General features: G+C 39.6%; 1 protein-coding gene across 4 annotated transcripts in view; it reads right to left on the reverse strand.

Moving 5' to 3' along the window:
* The window catches only part of LOC122793065, a 551,358-nt gene that overhangs the window by 293,906 nt on the left and 242,166 nt on the right, over window positions 1-15,286 (reverse strand). For all 4 annotated transcript variants that reach the window (XM_044060764.1, XM_044060763.1, XM_044060761.1 and 1 more), the window contains one exon: window positions 8,531-8,751. In XM_044060764.1, the coding sequence (XP_043916699.1) occupies window positions 8,531-8,751 (221 nt within the window). The remainder of the gene's footprint in view (window positions 1-8,530; window positions 8,752-15,286) is intronic.

The following is a 15,286-nucleotide window of genomic DNA, read 5'->3' on the forward strand; positions in this document are numbered from 1 at the left end:
TTGAACAAGTACAAGAATGTGAGCTTGATGCTGAGTTTTACCAATGATGGGATCCACTGCAGGTAGGGAAACCTGTTGACATTAATTTGACAGTGCTGAGAGATTTTACCATGCGCTGTGGAAGTCTGACAAGACTGGCTTCCTTCTTCTTTGGGGATACAGCATGAATGCCTGCAACTCCTACAATGTATTGCATAGTTTACTGTTATTCCATATATTGTCTGCCTTGGGTTTAGCCTGTGTCATTGCTGAAATGTTTTTTGGACTAGTTTGTTAACAAATAACAAAGAAATAAGCAAGCAAATACACACACACACACACACAATATATATATATATATATATATATATATATATATATATATATATATGTTATATTTATGAGTATACTGTTGTTTGGGTATTTCAATAATTTTCATTAGGTATACCAAAAATTAGTAAACTACCCAAACATTTGACAACAAAAGGTCAACAACGCAAATGTCAACACATCACTATGCATGCACCAAGGAAAACCCTCACAGCATGTAAATAAATGAAAAAAAAGACAAAAACTTTGTTTTTTAGGGGATGGCAAGCCGCACAGTGCCTCCATACAGCCTGGTAATTATATATACCAAGTGTAAGACTGCATAATCCCTGAAGAAGGGGTATATTCCCTATCCATGGGGACTGTCAATCACTCATTCCTGTCAATCATCTGTTTGTGAACTAAAGTGTGTTGACAAAAACAATCCCTGGGATTCAGTAAATGCTGTGTAGACTTCACACAAAGCCTACATGGAGTTTACATGTGTGCGTGGTGATATGTGGTGAGCAGCATCACTTATTGCATATTTATGCTGTGCGCAGCGTTTAAATGTAAATAAATGAGGTTTTGTGGTTAGCTACAGGAAACCATCTTAGCAAACTCAGATAGCAATCCTGTTTAAATCAGAACACTGAAGGTCCGCGGTTTTGTGTGGACTGCTACAATGATCACCAGGGCTTAACAGATAGCGCTCAGTCTCTTAGTATAACACATCTGGACAAAGGCCAGCATAATGGGGGCACAATGACCCAGAAATAGGGACATATTTGACATATTTGCTCTTTAGAAATGTAGTAGAATAATCAGGGGTTTGTGTTAAGATACCTGTTCTGAAGGATTTGAAGTTTGAAACTCAAATGTATGTAATTACTGAGTCACATCAATCCTGAGGTCATACCAGTGAGATGGCAGAAAACCACAAATTTGATAAGGCACACACCAAAAGACAAAGGCAAAAATCTGGGTATTCTGTGAAAATCTGGAGAGTTGAGAGGTATGATTGTTAAGTATATGGTCCAGACACAGTGCAGGACAGTGTATCTACAGTGCAGAGTATTGTGAAATCCCATTTCTGGCATTCAGTACTGAAGTTGTGTAAATGATCTGTAAGGATACATGGACTGCCATGTAAAATAAACTCTCAGCGGAAGTGTGTATATTAAATAAGGACACACAAGATGAATTGTAGGAATGAACACAGGGCAAGAGGACAGGTGAAACAACCTAATGTACAGCAGAAGAGGGCATGTCAATGGAAAACAATTGTAGCAGCAACACCAATCACATATCAATCTGGTACAGTAGGGACTGCATAGTGAAAATGTGTATTATGTGATGGTCACACAAGGTGACATAACAATGGGGAGGATGACTGTGTGAGATAAGCATTCTTACATGAAAAATTACAGAGGACATCTATCAGGGATGTTACATACAATTGGGGTAGGGTGTATATTGTGAAGCTGAGCAAACTGATTTGCCTGAATATGAGTGTAATCTCAGCAGAGGTCTCCAGCATGTGGGACACTGGTAAACACTCATGGACAATATTAAAAGAAGCATGCACAATTATGGACAATATCAGAATAATGCCACCAGCAATCCTATGCTTCTGACATAACATATGTGATTTAGAGTGATCAGAGATGATTCTGCACAAACACACTTGTATAACTAGTATGACACATCCACACACTGTCCAGGCACTGTAACATCTGCTGAAGGTGTTTGGAGGGACACTGCTATACCTATATGTGACATTAGGATCAATACAGGCCAGCTGACTAGTGTGCATGGCATATATATATGGTGCAGTCCACACTGTCACAAATGTTACCCATGCCAGTAATGTTGTCAGATACCTATGTATGTACTGTGTGCATCACCAGAACAGGTAGCACACATGCATTTGGTGTAACAACTTGATGGGGGCTCTGCACCATCAGACAATAATGTTTATGCCACAAAAGAATACATAGGTATGCCCAATAAGCTGTGTGACAGCTCACTGTGACAAAGGTGGCACACCTAGTTACACATCACTGGAAGATGTGTAGGGAGGTACATGAAGAAGGGTGTACTGTACTCAGTTATTGGTGTGATGAAGGCTGTGAACTATGGAGGTATTATGTTCTCTGATGTGGATGTCCTTCACATACTCCGTAGTTGTGTTACATCCAATGGAGTAGTCAGCACTGTGACCACATGCTGGTGGATGTTCCACTTACCATATACCCCAGGAAACTGGTCACATACCTATTGGTCTAATTATAGGGTGTGATGTCTACATTAAACATGGGTTGTGTGTTTGTTTTCCTGATGTAACAAATCCCTCCATGTTTTCTTGTCATTGCAGGTGCTGTCATGCCTGTGGCAGCAATCTTTGGTGTGTGTTGATACTGTCTGTATTATACTAATATCACAGTTGGAGTAAATGTTTGCCCACATTCTGTAGTCCTTTTAAGCAGCTGTTTGGACACAGTATGTGTATGTCATCTGTGATGTCCATCACTTAAATAATGGACAGGAAAGGGCCTATCAGACAGCCATGATGTACAGACTTGATCACTGGACCTGAGATATAGGTCACTTCACACATGTCAACATATTTAGATGCCATGTATATAATACACTTGTCTACCCACTTGCTGATATAGCTGTATATGGCCACATCTGACAGTGTTGATTGAAAACCTCATTGTGGATTTGTGTCATATGCCTTGGGCTTGTCAAGTTCAAAAGGCTGACAGTGTTGTCATCATGTATGCCCTTGATGACCTTTTTGAGGACAGCTAACAGATGTAACAGACATGATGCAGCATTAACAACTCATACAGCTCTGTTGCACACAGCCGGGATATGACTAGTATCCATTTAGAAAAGGTCCCTGATGACATGCTGGTCTACCTCACAGATGAGGAGAGTCAGGATGTGTCTATACCTGCATGCATTGGGTGCTGTCCCTCTCCCCAGCTCACATGGATGCATGTTGAAAACACCCTTCTACAGCAATATAGTTTATGTGGAGAGTGTGTTAAAGTATGTATTCAACTATGTCAGAAGGTGCATGTGATGGGTCATGTGATAGGTGATCTGCAATGTTGTCACAACCCATTGATTCTGTGTGATAGGCCTGGATGAAGGTAAGAGAGTGCATACTGGCAATCCTTATCTGGCTTAGGTTTTGAACACAACCTCCCATGCAGAGATCATTGAGAAACTCTCCTAGCTGTGGATTAAACCTCATGTCACTAGATGGGTAACCAAATGGCACACTGACAAAACACATACTGTGAAAGTTGGTGAATTAACCTGCACCAGTACAGCTCTCACCACTGGTGTATCCCAGGGATTTGTACTTGGCCCTTTACTGTTTTGAATCTATTTATCTGCAGTTCAGGCTAAAGTATACAGCCTTTGGCTTACCACATTTGTTGATTCTTGGCTTCTGTGTGCAATCACTGAGTCCATCTATGATGATAATGTACTATAGGAGGGGTTAGCACAGACAAATGATTGGTGGCAAAGCCACACAGTCTACAAATAAATGTAAACATTTCTCTTTATTTTGTCCTTCTGTAAAGTGGAATTCCCTGTTAATCACAGCATTGACAACAGTCCCACTATTCTGAAACCCAGTGACGCAAGCACTGGGAACACATGTATATGGCACTCTGAACTTTTATCACCAAGTGTCTGCACTGGTATTGAAAGCCTATGTTGTGCATATTATAAGTCATGCCATCATATTCAGATCTCAGGATTATATTACAGCACTGTACTCAAACCTCCTCAGAACACTAATATAGAGTATAATGCTCTCTTGTGCATGTACCTTACCAGATGCATGCAGCAGCTGGAGAGACCACACAGGTTACTCACCAAGAAAACAGAGTGCATACAAACTATGCCGTGATGCATGTAGATAGACTGAAATCCATGTCACTGCAATCTGTATCATATAGGATGAGGGGACTTCTGCCTGGCCTCCAGGCCAGTTTCTGACCCTGCCCATGTGGGAATAGTGCACATCCACAAATCAGATATAGCTGATGACATCAGCAGTGTCTGGTGAGGAGAATATGGCAATAGTAGTGTCCCACATGCTGGTGTAAAAGACTCTCTGCAATGTTAAGCAAGTGCACATACACACACACGCACACACACACGCACACACACACGCACACACACACACACACACACACACACACACACACACACACACACACACCCCAGCTGACTGCAGTGAGAATAGAACGTCTACCTATCTCAGTGCACAGACTACAGAACTCTGTATTTAAGGCAAGAGCAACAGCTCAGTTCTGACTTGGACTGTCTCAGACAACACTTTATAGCTGATGACATCGGAATATGGCAATAACAGTGTCCCACATGTTGGTGTAAAAGGCTCTCTGTAATTCTGTAATGTCAAGCAAGTGCACACAGACACACACACACACAGACACACACACACACAGACACACACACACACACACACACACACACACACACACACACACACACACACACACACACACACACACACACACACACGTTGACTGCAGTGATAATAGAACTTCTACCTAAGTGCACAGACTACAGAACTCAGTACTTTATGCAAGTTCTACAGGACAAGTCTGACTTTTACAAGACTGTAGGTCAGCTTATAGCAGATATCAGCAAGCCATGTTGGAGAGAAGATGTTGGGAGGCCTGCATGAAATGGATGTGTAGGCATGTGCAAGTATCAAAATACTGTCAATCCATGGGATTGGAGTGGTAACTGTAGGATACACACTTCTGCTCTTCTGGCTAGACCTAGACACACACACACACACACACACACACACACACACACACACACACACACACACACACACACACACACACACACACACACACGCACGCACACACGCACACACACACACACACACACACACACACACACACACACACACACACACACACATACACACAAAGTTGACTGCAGGGAGAACCAAACTCATGCTTATCTAAGTACACAGACCAAACCCCTACATATCTAAGTACACAGACTATAGAACTCAGTACTTTATACAAGTGCCATGGCACAAGTCTGACTTTTACATGACTGCAGGTCAACTACAGTGGATGACATTAACAGGGCATATTGGAGAGAAAATGCTGGAAGGCCTGCATAGGTTCATAGCTTCAAAGGTTCATACATGGTTACTAGCCTAATGGAGATGGTGAAGGACCCGCAAGTATGGCTAGTGCAACGGCCCAAAAACAGAACAACCCAAAAAGCAAATGAAAGAGCCAGCACAACTCTGTGTGGAAAATAATGTATTATAAAATACACATCACTAATTTACATAAGACTCCAGGACCCTAATGGCCGTAGGATGTTTACAAGCCTAGCCATGTAAAAACACAAGTACGCTTTTTAAACATAGTTAGATGGTCATTATTAGCAGACTGATTTTTGAATAGGGTCATTGAGGAGCACTGCTTCACAATCAGTTTTTAGCTTATTACAGAGGACTAGCAATCACTGGGAAATATATATGTCTCCCCAGCATGTTCTGTTTATGTCACAGGCTAGGTTGAGATCCCTGGAGCAAGTTATTTTTGTCCTATTTGATTTGCAGATGTCCAGAATTTCCACTAGGTCAAGGTCTGAGACTGCTCTAATGGCCAGGAATAGGTCACCTCTCAGCAGCCTGCATGATACTGAGTACAGTGACACATCTTTTAGTCTTTCCGTGTATGTCATGTTTTGAAGGCCCTGCATTCTCCAGTCACAAACCTCTGTGTTTTCACCAGTTGCTGGAGGTATCTGGTGAGGTGAAGACAGAAGGGAGCATTGTACTCAATTAGTGGTCTGATAAGATTAGAGTACAGCAGAGCTATGACCTCCCTGGTCTTTGATGTGATGGCCTTATTTATGAGGTGCACAATATAGAATGTGTGCCTCACCACTATGGACACATACTGACTGAAGTGTAAATTGCTATCAACATGTGTTCCCAAGTCTCGCAGCACTGTGTTTGAGCTTAGAGGGGTGCTATGTATATCATAATTATCAGAGGTACTTCATTGCGAAAGAGGACAATGAGGCATTTTTTGCTTTAAGGTTCAGTCTGTGAGTTTGGCAACAATCATTTGTCTGTGTCAGCCCCTTCTGTAATATGTCAACATAGTTGGGGATGATGCGTTCAGTTGTATTGCACTGTTAAGTAGTCTAGTGGTGGAGATGCAGTCCTCACCTTTGACAGTGTGTGTATTCTGTCAGTGAGCCAGTTGGCACTACCATGTCACCTGCAGCCTTTCATTCAGAAAGTATCAAAGAACTTAACCAATTGGAGTGCTGCCATTCAGCAGTGCTGGTTAGTTGTGAAATACCTTTTGCATGATGATATACACATCAATGAGCTACACATTCTTCATTAGAGGTCACTGTGGTGTGACACCACTTTTGCCCAAAGTGAAGTAATCATAGAATCAATTTAGTTTCTGCATGAGATTTGGTGCTGCAAAGCTTCCCACAAAAAGGACACAATTAATCAGCTCCTAAAAACACCATTGCAAATTCATTTTTTTTTTATTTAGCACATGTTTGATTGAACTAGCTGTCAAGAAATGTTTGTATATACCAATCAATGAGATTGGAAGGGCACTGTATCTTTATACTACCTTAGAATTAAATTTTTAATGGTTTATGAGACTGCAATAATGTTCTGCAGGGTATTTTAAAAATACATAAAAGAAGTGTTAAAACTGTAAATCAACTAAGAGGTCATTATAAAACATTATTCATGGACTGATGAAATTATTGAGCACAATTAAATATTTGCACTGAGTCCTATAAAATGAAGTGATAATGTGCATTCATTAATCAACACAACCTACACTGCTTTAATAAAAATGCTATTGAGCTCTGGTTCAATGTTTAATTGAAATAGAAAATAATGCTAGCAGTACTTATTGAAAGTACAGGGCTACTAAGGCTTAAGTTTTGGGCAGTAATCTCAGCCAGTTAACATCAGCTGAAGCACTGTAACTACTGTAATGCATTTAACAATATTATGAAAAATGGGCCCTCAGACAGCATTAAGTTAGGTATGGGCACTACAAAGAGAGAAAGACACTAAAAGATATACTCCAGGCTGTTTCACTAGAAGTAGAAGACATCATAACTGCATAAAGACAGAAGCAGATATTCCGATGACCTCTGTTTGCATTTTAACTCCATACCATATAGCCACTTAGGGTTATTATGAACTCAATGCTTTCATATATTACATAGATTATCATGGGTATATCTCAGAGGTCAGTCCCTGGACCAGTACTCTTTACGTTGGTTATTAACTCATGTACAGTATATCATGTAGACGTACAAGCGAATGACTACAGTAATATAGGAGATGTCAGCCTGTGCATGGGATGTGGGGCTGCATTTCTTCCTACGTTAAAATACAAGACGTATTATGCACTCTTTTCCTTCTCCACTGCATTACAAAACGTATTCACAACTGCATTCCTTCAGTAAATGTACGGCGGCTATAATTTAACTGTGTACTTACCTACTTTTCTTTGAAATGTTGTAAACTACACATTTGAAAACAGATTTTAGCTTTATTATGAATGATTTCTTAAGCTGTGAAACCATGTGTGGTCTTTGTTTACTGCATTTTATAGTATAAAATTCTTTGTATATTTAATTTAAAATTTTAAGGTGTAATGTTTAACCATTGATCGGTTCACCTACAGGTTTATAAAATGATTATGTTAATAAAATAAAAATAAATACATTTTTTCTCACAGTTGCCTGAGACATAGAAAACTTCCCAGACACTATCCATGCAGGTCACAGGCACTGTGCTATTTTTGTGATTAGGTCAGGAGTCAACAACTGATTGCATGACTGTTACATCAGCCCTAGTAATAGTAGAGTATTTATGAGGATGGCTTGCAATAAAATAATCTAATTTCTGTGCTAATGAACTCCTAACAATAATGTATTTATTATGGGTTACAAAGGATGGGGACAACCGTGGAAACTTTCCTCCTATCTCATAGTAACATATTCTGCACTGTATTGTATGCCATCATGCCTTCCATTTCATTCAAGGTGAGACAATGTTAGGAGATGACACCACACCAGTTAGCATATGAGGATTTATCTTACTAGGTAAGTGCCATATACAGGTTTCTACATATTGCATTACTTCGATGTTTACCATGGATGTTGCTGGGGGATCTGCATTGTTGTGAAATCTAACTCCAGAAGTTTAGGGGTGTTGATATGTCTTTCACCGTCTGGAATGAAGGAAAGTTGACTTAATGCTTCTGGTCTCCATAGTCTCTGAAAAGAGCCCAGGTGGGATATGAATGGCACATCGGTATGGAAATTTAGGTCCTCGGTGGTTTCTTTGTACCTGCTTTTCAGCTTTTCCATATCCTGAAAATACAATTAAAAGAAATGTATAAATTACATTTTCAACTGTATCAGTACAATGCTAAGTTGTGGTTAACATGCAGCATTGTACTCTGAGTACTAATAGAAGTACTAATAGATGCAAAACAGCAGTCTATGAGCCACCTCACTGTACTGTGCTTAACTTATTTACAACTGTACAATCTTTTAATAAGTCCAATCTCCAGTAGAATTATACATGGCTGACATGCAATAACAACTGAGGAATGATGGCTCCTACTAAAACTTTAAAGAGCTTTTACCACTTTCATTTAAAGTGGAGTAACTTTAATACTGATTATAATAAGTAGAGGTGCAGGAAACAAAGCCCCCTTCCTAGGGATATATGAGACATTGCCCCCAAGAAAAATCCAGTTCAGATATTTGGCTTAGGATGTCTTGCTTCAGTCAGTAGTGCAGCTTAGCTGTGCAATTTTCTTTCAAACATCTTAGACATACTTTATAGTGACATTAATTGCTTCTTCACTTGCATTCAATGTTATTGGTGGCTATATCATAGCAGTCAAGTATAATGCAGTTTTTGTCTCATTTTATATAACTAAACATTTTGGAATAATACATTTTTTAATATAAGCATTGTTGGTGGGCAACTGGTAGCACACTTGCCTTTGGTGCAGAAAGCTGGGGATTTTATTCCCACACCTGGTAGATCAATTGCTGATACAACAGTGCAGCATAAGTGGGTGCTGTACTCCTGAGTGCACTGTCCTTTGGATGAGACATTAAAATGAGCTGATGTTCGAGTTTGCAGAAACTCGATCATATGGTCTCTTCAATATTTTTTCGAGTTTCTGAAAAGTCGACCATCTGACATAGAACCATATAAATATATATATATATATATATATATATATATATATATATATATATATATATATGGATTCACTTTACATGCTCAACATTTTAAAATGTCAACATTCATATGGCCGAGACCATATAATCGATGTTTTAAAAGATCAAACGTGTTAAGTGGAGATCTCCATACAGTGCGGAATGGAACATTTTCCCTTTTCCTGGCTGTAGTGCAATCTCGGAGTTGGTATATTTAAATAGTGGGGGGTGAGGGGGGGGGTTCAGGGGGGCAAATATCCTAGAAAATTTGTTTGTGTTGTTTTTGTTTTTGCTTTATAGGTTCAGTGTTTTAAAATGTCGATTATATGGTCTCGGCCATATGAATTTCGACGTTTTAAAATGTTGAGCATATAAAGTGAATCCATATATATATATATATATATATATATATATATATATATATATATATACGGGTCTACTTTGCTTGGTCAAAAACCCATACATTCAAAAATTATTTTCGCAAGACAAAAATAATGAAAACCGAAATCTCGAACCACACAGTTTTTCCCAGGACAAGTAAACACTTGTCCAACATGGGGAAATATGCCATTTTCCCCACTGTAGTATGATCCTGTGATTGGTATATATATATATATATATATATATATATATATATATATATATACATATATATATATATATATATATATATATATATATATATATATATATATATTCAATTTACAAGCTCGAGATACTGAAATCTCAAATTTTAGTATCGCGAGACCAAAATTCAGAAACGCAAAAACACGAAAACCCAAAACACTGACACCCATAACATCGAAAAAATAACACTCCAAAAGCAAAATCCAACCATCCCCAACATAAAAATACTAAAACAACAAAAAACAAAACACATACCACTAACACATGTAAAAGCAGGGGGGAAGCCCCCTACACCCCCCAATTTCCCACTACTTTTATATATCAAATCCGAGTTTGCACCAATACAAAAAAAAAAAAACAAACAAACAAACCTAAAGGAGCGCACAGTACTCACACATAGAAAACACACCACTTTCAACACTTTTACACACACACACACACACACACACACACACACACACACACACACACACACACACACACACACACACACACACACACTCACACCTACCTACCCTAACTAACTTCTAAAAGTTCCCAAAGCCTTACACCAAACCACATTCCTACACAAAATACTAAAAGCTATACACCTACCTAATCCTCCGAACATAACCACACGTTGGCCACCATCTTTCCTACCCAGAAACCACTTAACTTAAAGTTACAGCATACTGGCTATTATTCAACAAACTAACATTCGATAATATGCAGTTTCAAGCAACTGCATTTTTGCGCTTCTGGTCTCGAGATACTGAAATTTGAGATTTCAGTATCTCAAGCATGTAAAGTGAAAGCATTTTAGGGCAGGTGAGGGGCACAACCCACCCTGGGGGGTTTCAGATACTACTGTGTATTTTTGTGAAGTTTTGGGCAAGTGTTTATTTGCCCTGGGAAAAATGCACAGTTCAGGATTTTAGTTTTCATTATTTTCATCTCGTGAAAATAACATTCGAGTATTTGGGCTTTTGAACATGCAAAGTAGATTCATCCATATATATATATATATATATATATATATATATATATATATATATATATATATATATATAAATATATATTAATATATTTGTTTTCTTTGGTTTACTGAAACAGCAGTGGATACAGGAACTTGAGGAGGGTCAACTTGCAAAAGAGAAAAAACATACACAGAACAGCTAATAAAACAATTTAAATCAAAACAAAAAAGCGAGATAAAGAAACGGAGCGGTGAAATACAAACCAAACTTATTTATTGAGTGCTTTCTTCAGAAGAAGGAGAGGTACTAGCCTTTCCAAAAGCACTCAATAAATAAGTTTTGTTTGTATTTCACCGCTCCGTTTCTTTATCTCGCTTTTTTTGTTTTGGTTTAAACAGTTTGGCATTTTTTCTTGTTGTTATAAGCTAATAAAACAACACAAGGATGCAAAAAGAGGGATATTAGGTTTGAAGCATGTCTCCATATACATTAGTATAAAGCAAAGTACTTCAAGACCTGACACTGAGGCCCTTTGCAATGGGTCTGTGTTTGGGATAACCTTTTCTCTTCTCGTATCTGTTTAAACTCCTTTCCTAAGTTTCCACAATCACTGGCATGAGTGCTCTGTGGCAGTGCACACCTTAATATTACAAGGCATACTACGATAGTGTGTCTAAACCCATGTGGCAGTGCACACCTTAATATTACAAGGCATACTACGATAGTGTGTCTAAACCCATGTGGCAGTGCACACCTTAATATTACAAGGCATACTACGATAGTGTGTCTAAATCCATGTGGCAGTGCACACCTTAATATTACAAGGCATACTACGATAGTGTGTCTAAACCCATGTGGCAGTGCACACCTTAATATTACAAGGCATACTACGATAGTGTGTCTAAACCCATGTGGCAGTGCACACCTTAATATTACAAGGCATACTACAATAGTGTGTCTAAACCCATGTGGCAGTGCACAACTTAATATTACAAGGCATACTACGATAGTGTGTCTAAACCCATGTGGCAGTGCACACCTTAATATTACAAGGCATACTACGATAGTGTGTCTAAACCCATGTGGCAGTGCACACCTTAATATTACAAGGCATACTACGATAGTGTGTCTAAACCCATGTGGCAGTGCACACCTTAATATTACAAGGCATACTACGATAGTGTGTCTAAACCCATGTGGCAGTGAACACCTTAATATTACAAGGCATACTACGATAGTGTGTCTAAACCCATGTGGCAGTGCACACCTTAATATTACAAGGCATACTACGATAGTGTGTCTAAACCCATGTGGCAGTGCACACCTTAATATTACAAGGCATACTACGATACTGTGTCTAAACCCATGTGGCAGTGCACACCTTAATATTACAAGGCATACTATGATAGTGTGTCTAAACCCATGTGGCAGTGCACACCTTAATATTACAAGGCATACTACGATAGTGTGTCTAAACCCATGTGGCAGTGCACACCTTAATATTACAAGGCATACTACGATAGTGTGTCTAAACCCATGTGGCAGTGCACACCTTAATATTACAAGGCATACTACGATAGTGTGTCTAAACCCATGTGGCAGTGCACACCTTAATATTACAAGGCATACTGCGATAGTGTGTCTAAACCCATGTGGCAGTGCACACCTTAATATTACAAGGCATCCTACGATAGTGTGTCTAAACCCATGTGGCAGTGCACACCTTAATATTACAAGGCATACTACGATAGTGTGTCTAAACCCATGTGGCAGTGCACACCTTAATATTACAAGGCATACTACGATAGTGTGTCTAAACCCATGTGGCAGTGTACACCTTAATATTACAAGGCATACTATGATAGTGTGTCTAAACCGATGTGGCAGTGCACACCTTAATATTACAAGGCATACTACGATAGTGTGTCTAAACCGATGTGGCAGTGCACACCTTAATATTACAAGGCATACTACGATAGTGTGTCTAAACCGATGTGGCAGTGCACATCTTACTATTACAACACATACTGCGATACTGTGACTAACCCCATGAGGCAGTGCACACCTTAATATTACAAGGCATACTACGATAGTGTGTCTAAACCGATGTGGCAGTGCACATCTTACTATTACAACACATACTGCGATACTGTGACTAACCCCATGAGGCAGTGCACACCTTAATATTACAAGGCATACTACGATAGTGTGTCTAAACCGATGTGGCAGTGCACATCTTACTATTACAACACATACTGCAATATTGTGACTAACCCCATGAGGCAGTGCACACCTTAATATTACAAGGGATACTACAATACTGTGTCTAAACCCATGTGGCAGTGCACACCTTAATATTACAAGGCATACTACGATAGTGTGTCTAAACCCATGTGGCAGTGCACATCTTACTATTACAACACATACTGCGATACTGTGACTAACCCCATGAGGCAGTGCACACCTTAATATTACAAGGCATACTACGATAGTGTGTCTAAACCGATGTGGCAGTGCACATCTTACTATTACAACACATACTGCGATACTGTGACTAACCCCATGAGGCAGTGCACACCTTAATATTACAAGGGATACTACAATACTGTGTCTAAACCCATGTGGCAGTGCACACCTTAATATTACAAGGCATACTACGATAGTGTGTCTAAACCCATGTGGCAGTGCACATCTTACTATTACAACACATACTGCGATACTGTGACTAACCCCATGAGGCAGTGCACACCTTAATATTACAAGGAATACTACAATACTGTGTCTAAACCCATGTAGCAGTGTACGCCTTAATATTACAAGGCATACTATGACAGTGTCTCTAAACCCAGAGGCTGAAGTTCTTTTCAGCCACTTGCACAATTTGGATAAAATGCCTGATGTTCACATAGAAAAGTTCTCCTGTTTGATGCCTAAATCACTTAAGCCACCAAATTACTCATGTGGTTGCCCACTCATAGGACAAGACTGCTTAGGCATTGCTTTTACTGCCTGGGTGAAAACAGCATCAAGCAGTGTCATAAATGTGAGAATTGTAACCCTACTACTGGAGATACAGAGGGGAGAAGCTCTTGTCCTACCTTGATACTTAAAAAAGTGGTGGTTGTTAACAGTGCCCAGTAAAGGTAGGTGGAAGAGTTCCTCTCACAGTCCTTGGTTTATGCTAAAGCACCATTAGAAGATGAAAGAACTGGAGGAAAAACATCAGTCAACCCCCCCCCCCCGGAGATAGGATTCTTGAGGTGACACCTTACTCTCCATGTGTCTCATCTTTGCAGTTGATTAGAGAGGCCATGGATTCCCATAGCACTTTCACTTTAGGGATTGATGGTGGACCTGTAAGAGGTGCACAGCCAGTAATCAACTTATGGATGCATGCTGGAGTGTAAACATCTTCTAACCCTGGTCAGATAGAAACTTAGAATATTTGCCAATGTGCTAATCGCTGTGGCAGGAACCTTGCAAGAAAAAAAAATGTGTATGATCCCCTATCTGGATGAATTGCTCCTAATGTCTCTGTCACTGGACTTCCTGGTAGCAACTCTGGTATGGGTGCTCCCCATGGCTACAGTCATTAAGGACTCTATAAACTGATAGAAATTCCCTCTGATCCCACCTCTGATGACTGTCTTCACTGTTATGGAGCTGAACATTGCCCACAGCTGTGGAATTGGTTCAGAAAGGCATACCCTTTGCGACATGGGTGAGAAAGCAGTTGAGTCTTGAGCCTCAGATTCTTCTGCATCCTCTGAACATAATGGCAGCCACAGTCTCTATGGTAACATGTGTACACCTGAAAATGCAGGTGTTGCAATGGACTGAAAGCTGCCAATGACTACACAGTCAATGAATGTTCACCAGTTTATTTCTAATGTTAGACCATGTTTTTGAGCCTAGAGTGGTGGGCTGTCTAAAATAATCTCAAGCGCAATTTTCCCTTCTTCAAGCCAGACTTCTTACATATCTTAATGATGGATGCTTTGTTGTCAGGCAATAGAGTGCATCTCAGCCCATTCATAGTTCAAAGAAAGAGACCTCTCCAGCAGGCAAGGGATTCTGCATAAAGC

The sequence above is a fragment of the Protopterus annectens genome, chromosome 2.part0 (assembly GCF_019279795.1).
Source record: "Protopterus annectens isolate FY-2018-M chromosome 2.part0, PAN1.0, whole genome shotgun sequence".
In the NCBI taxonomy this organism is placed as follows: domain Eukaryota; kingdom Metazoa; phylum Chordata; order Ceratodontiformes; family Protopteridae; genus Protopterus; species Protopterus annectens.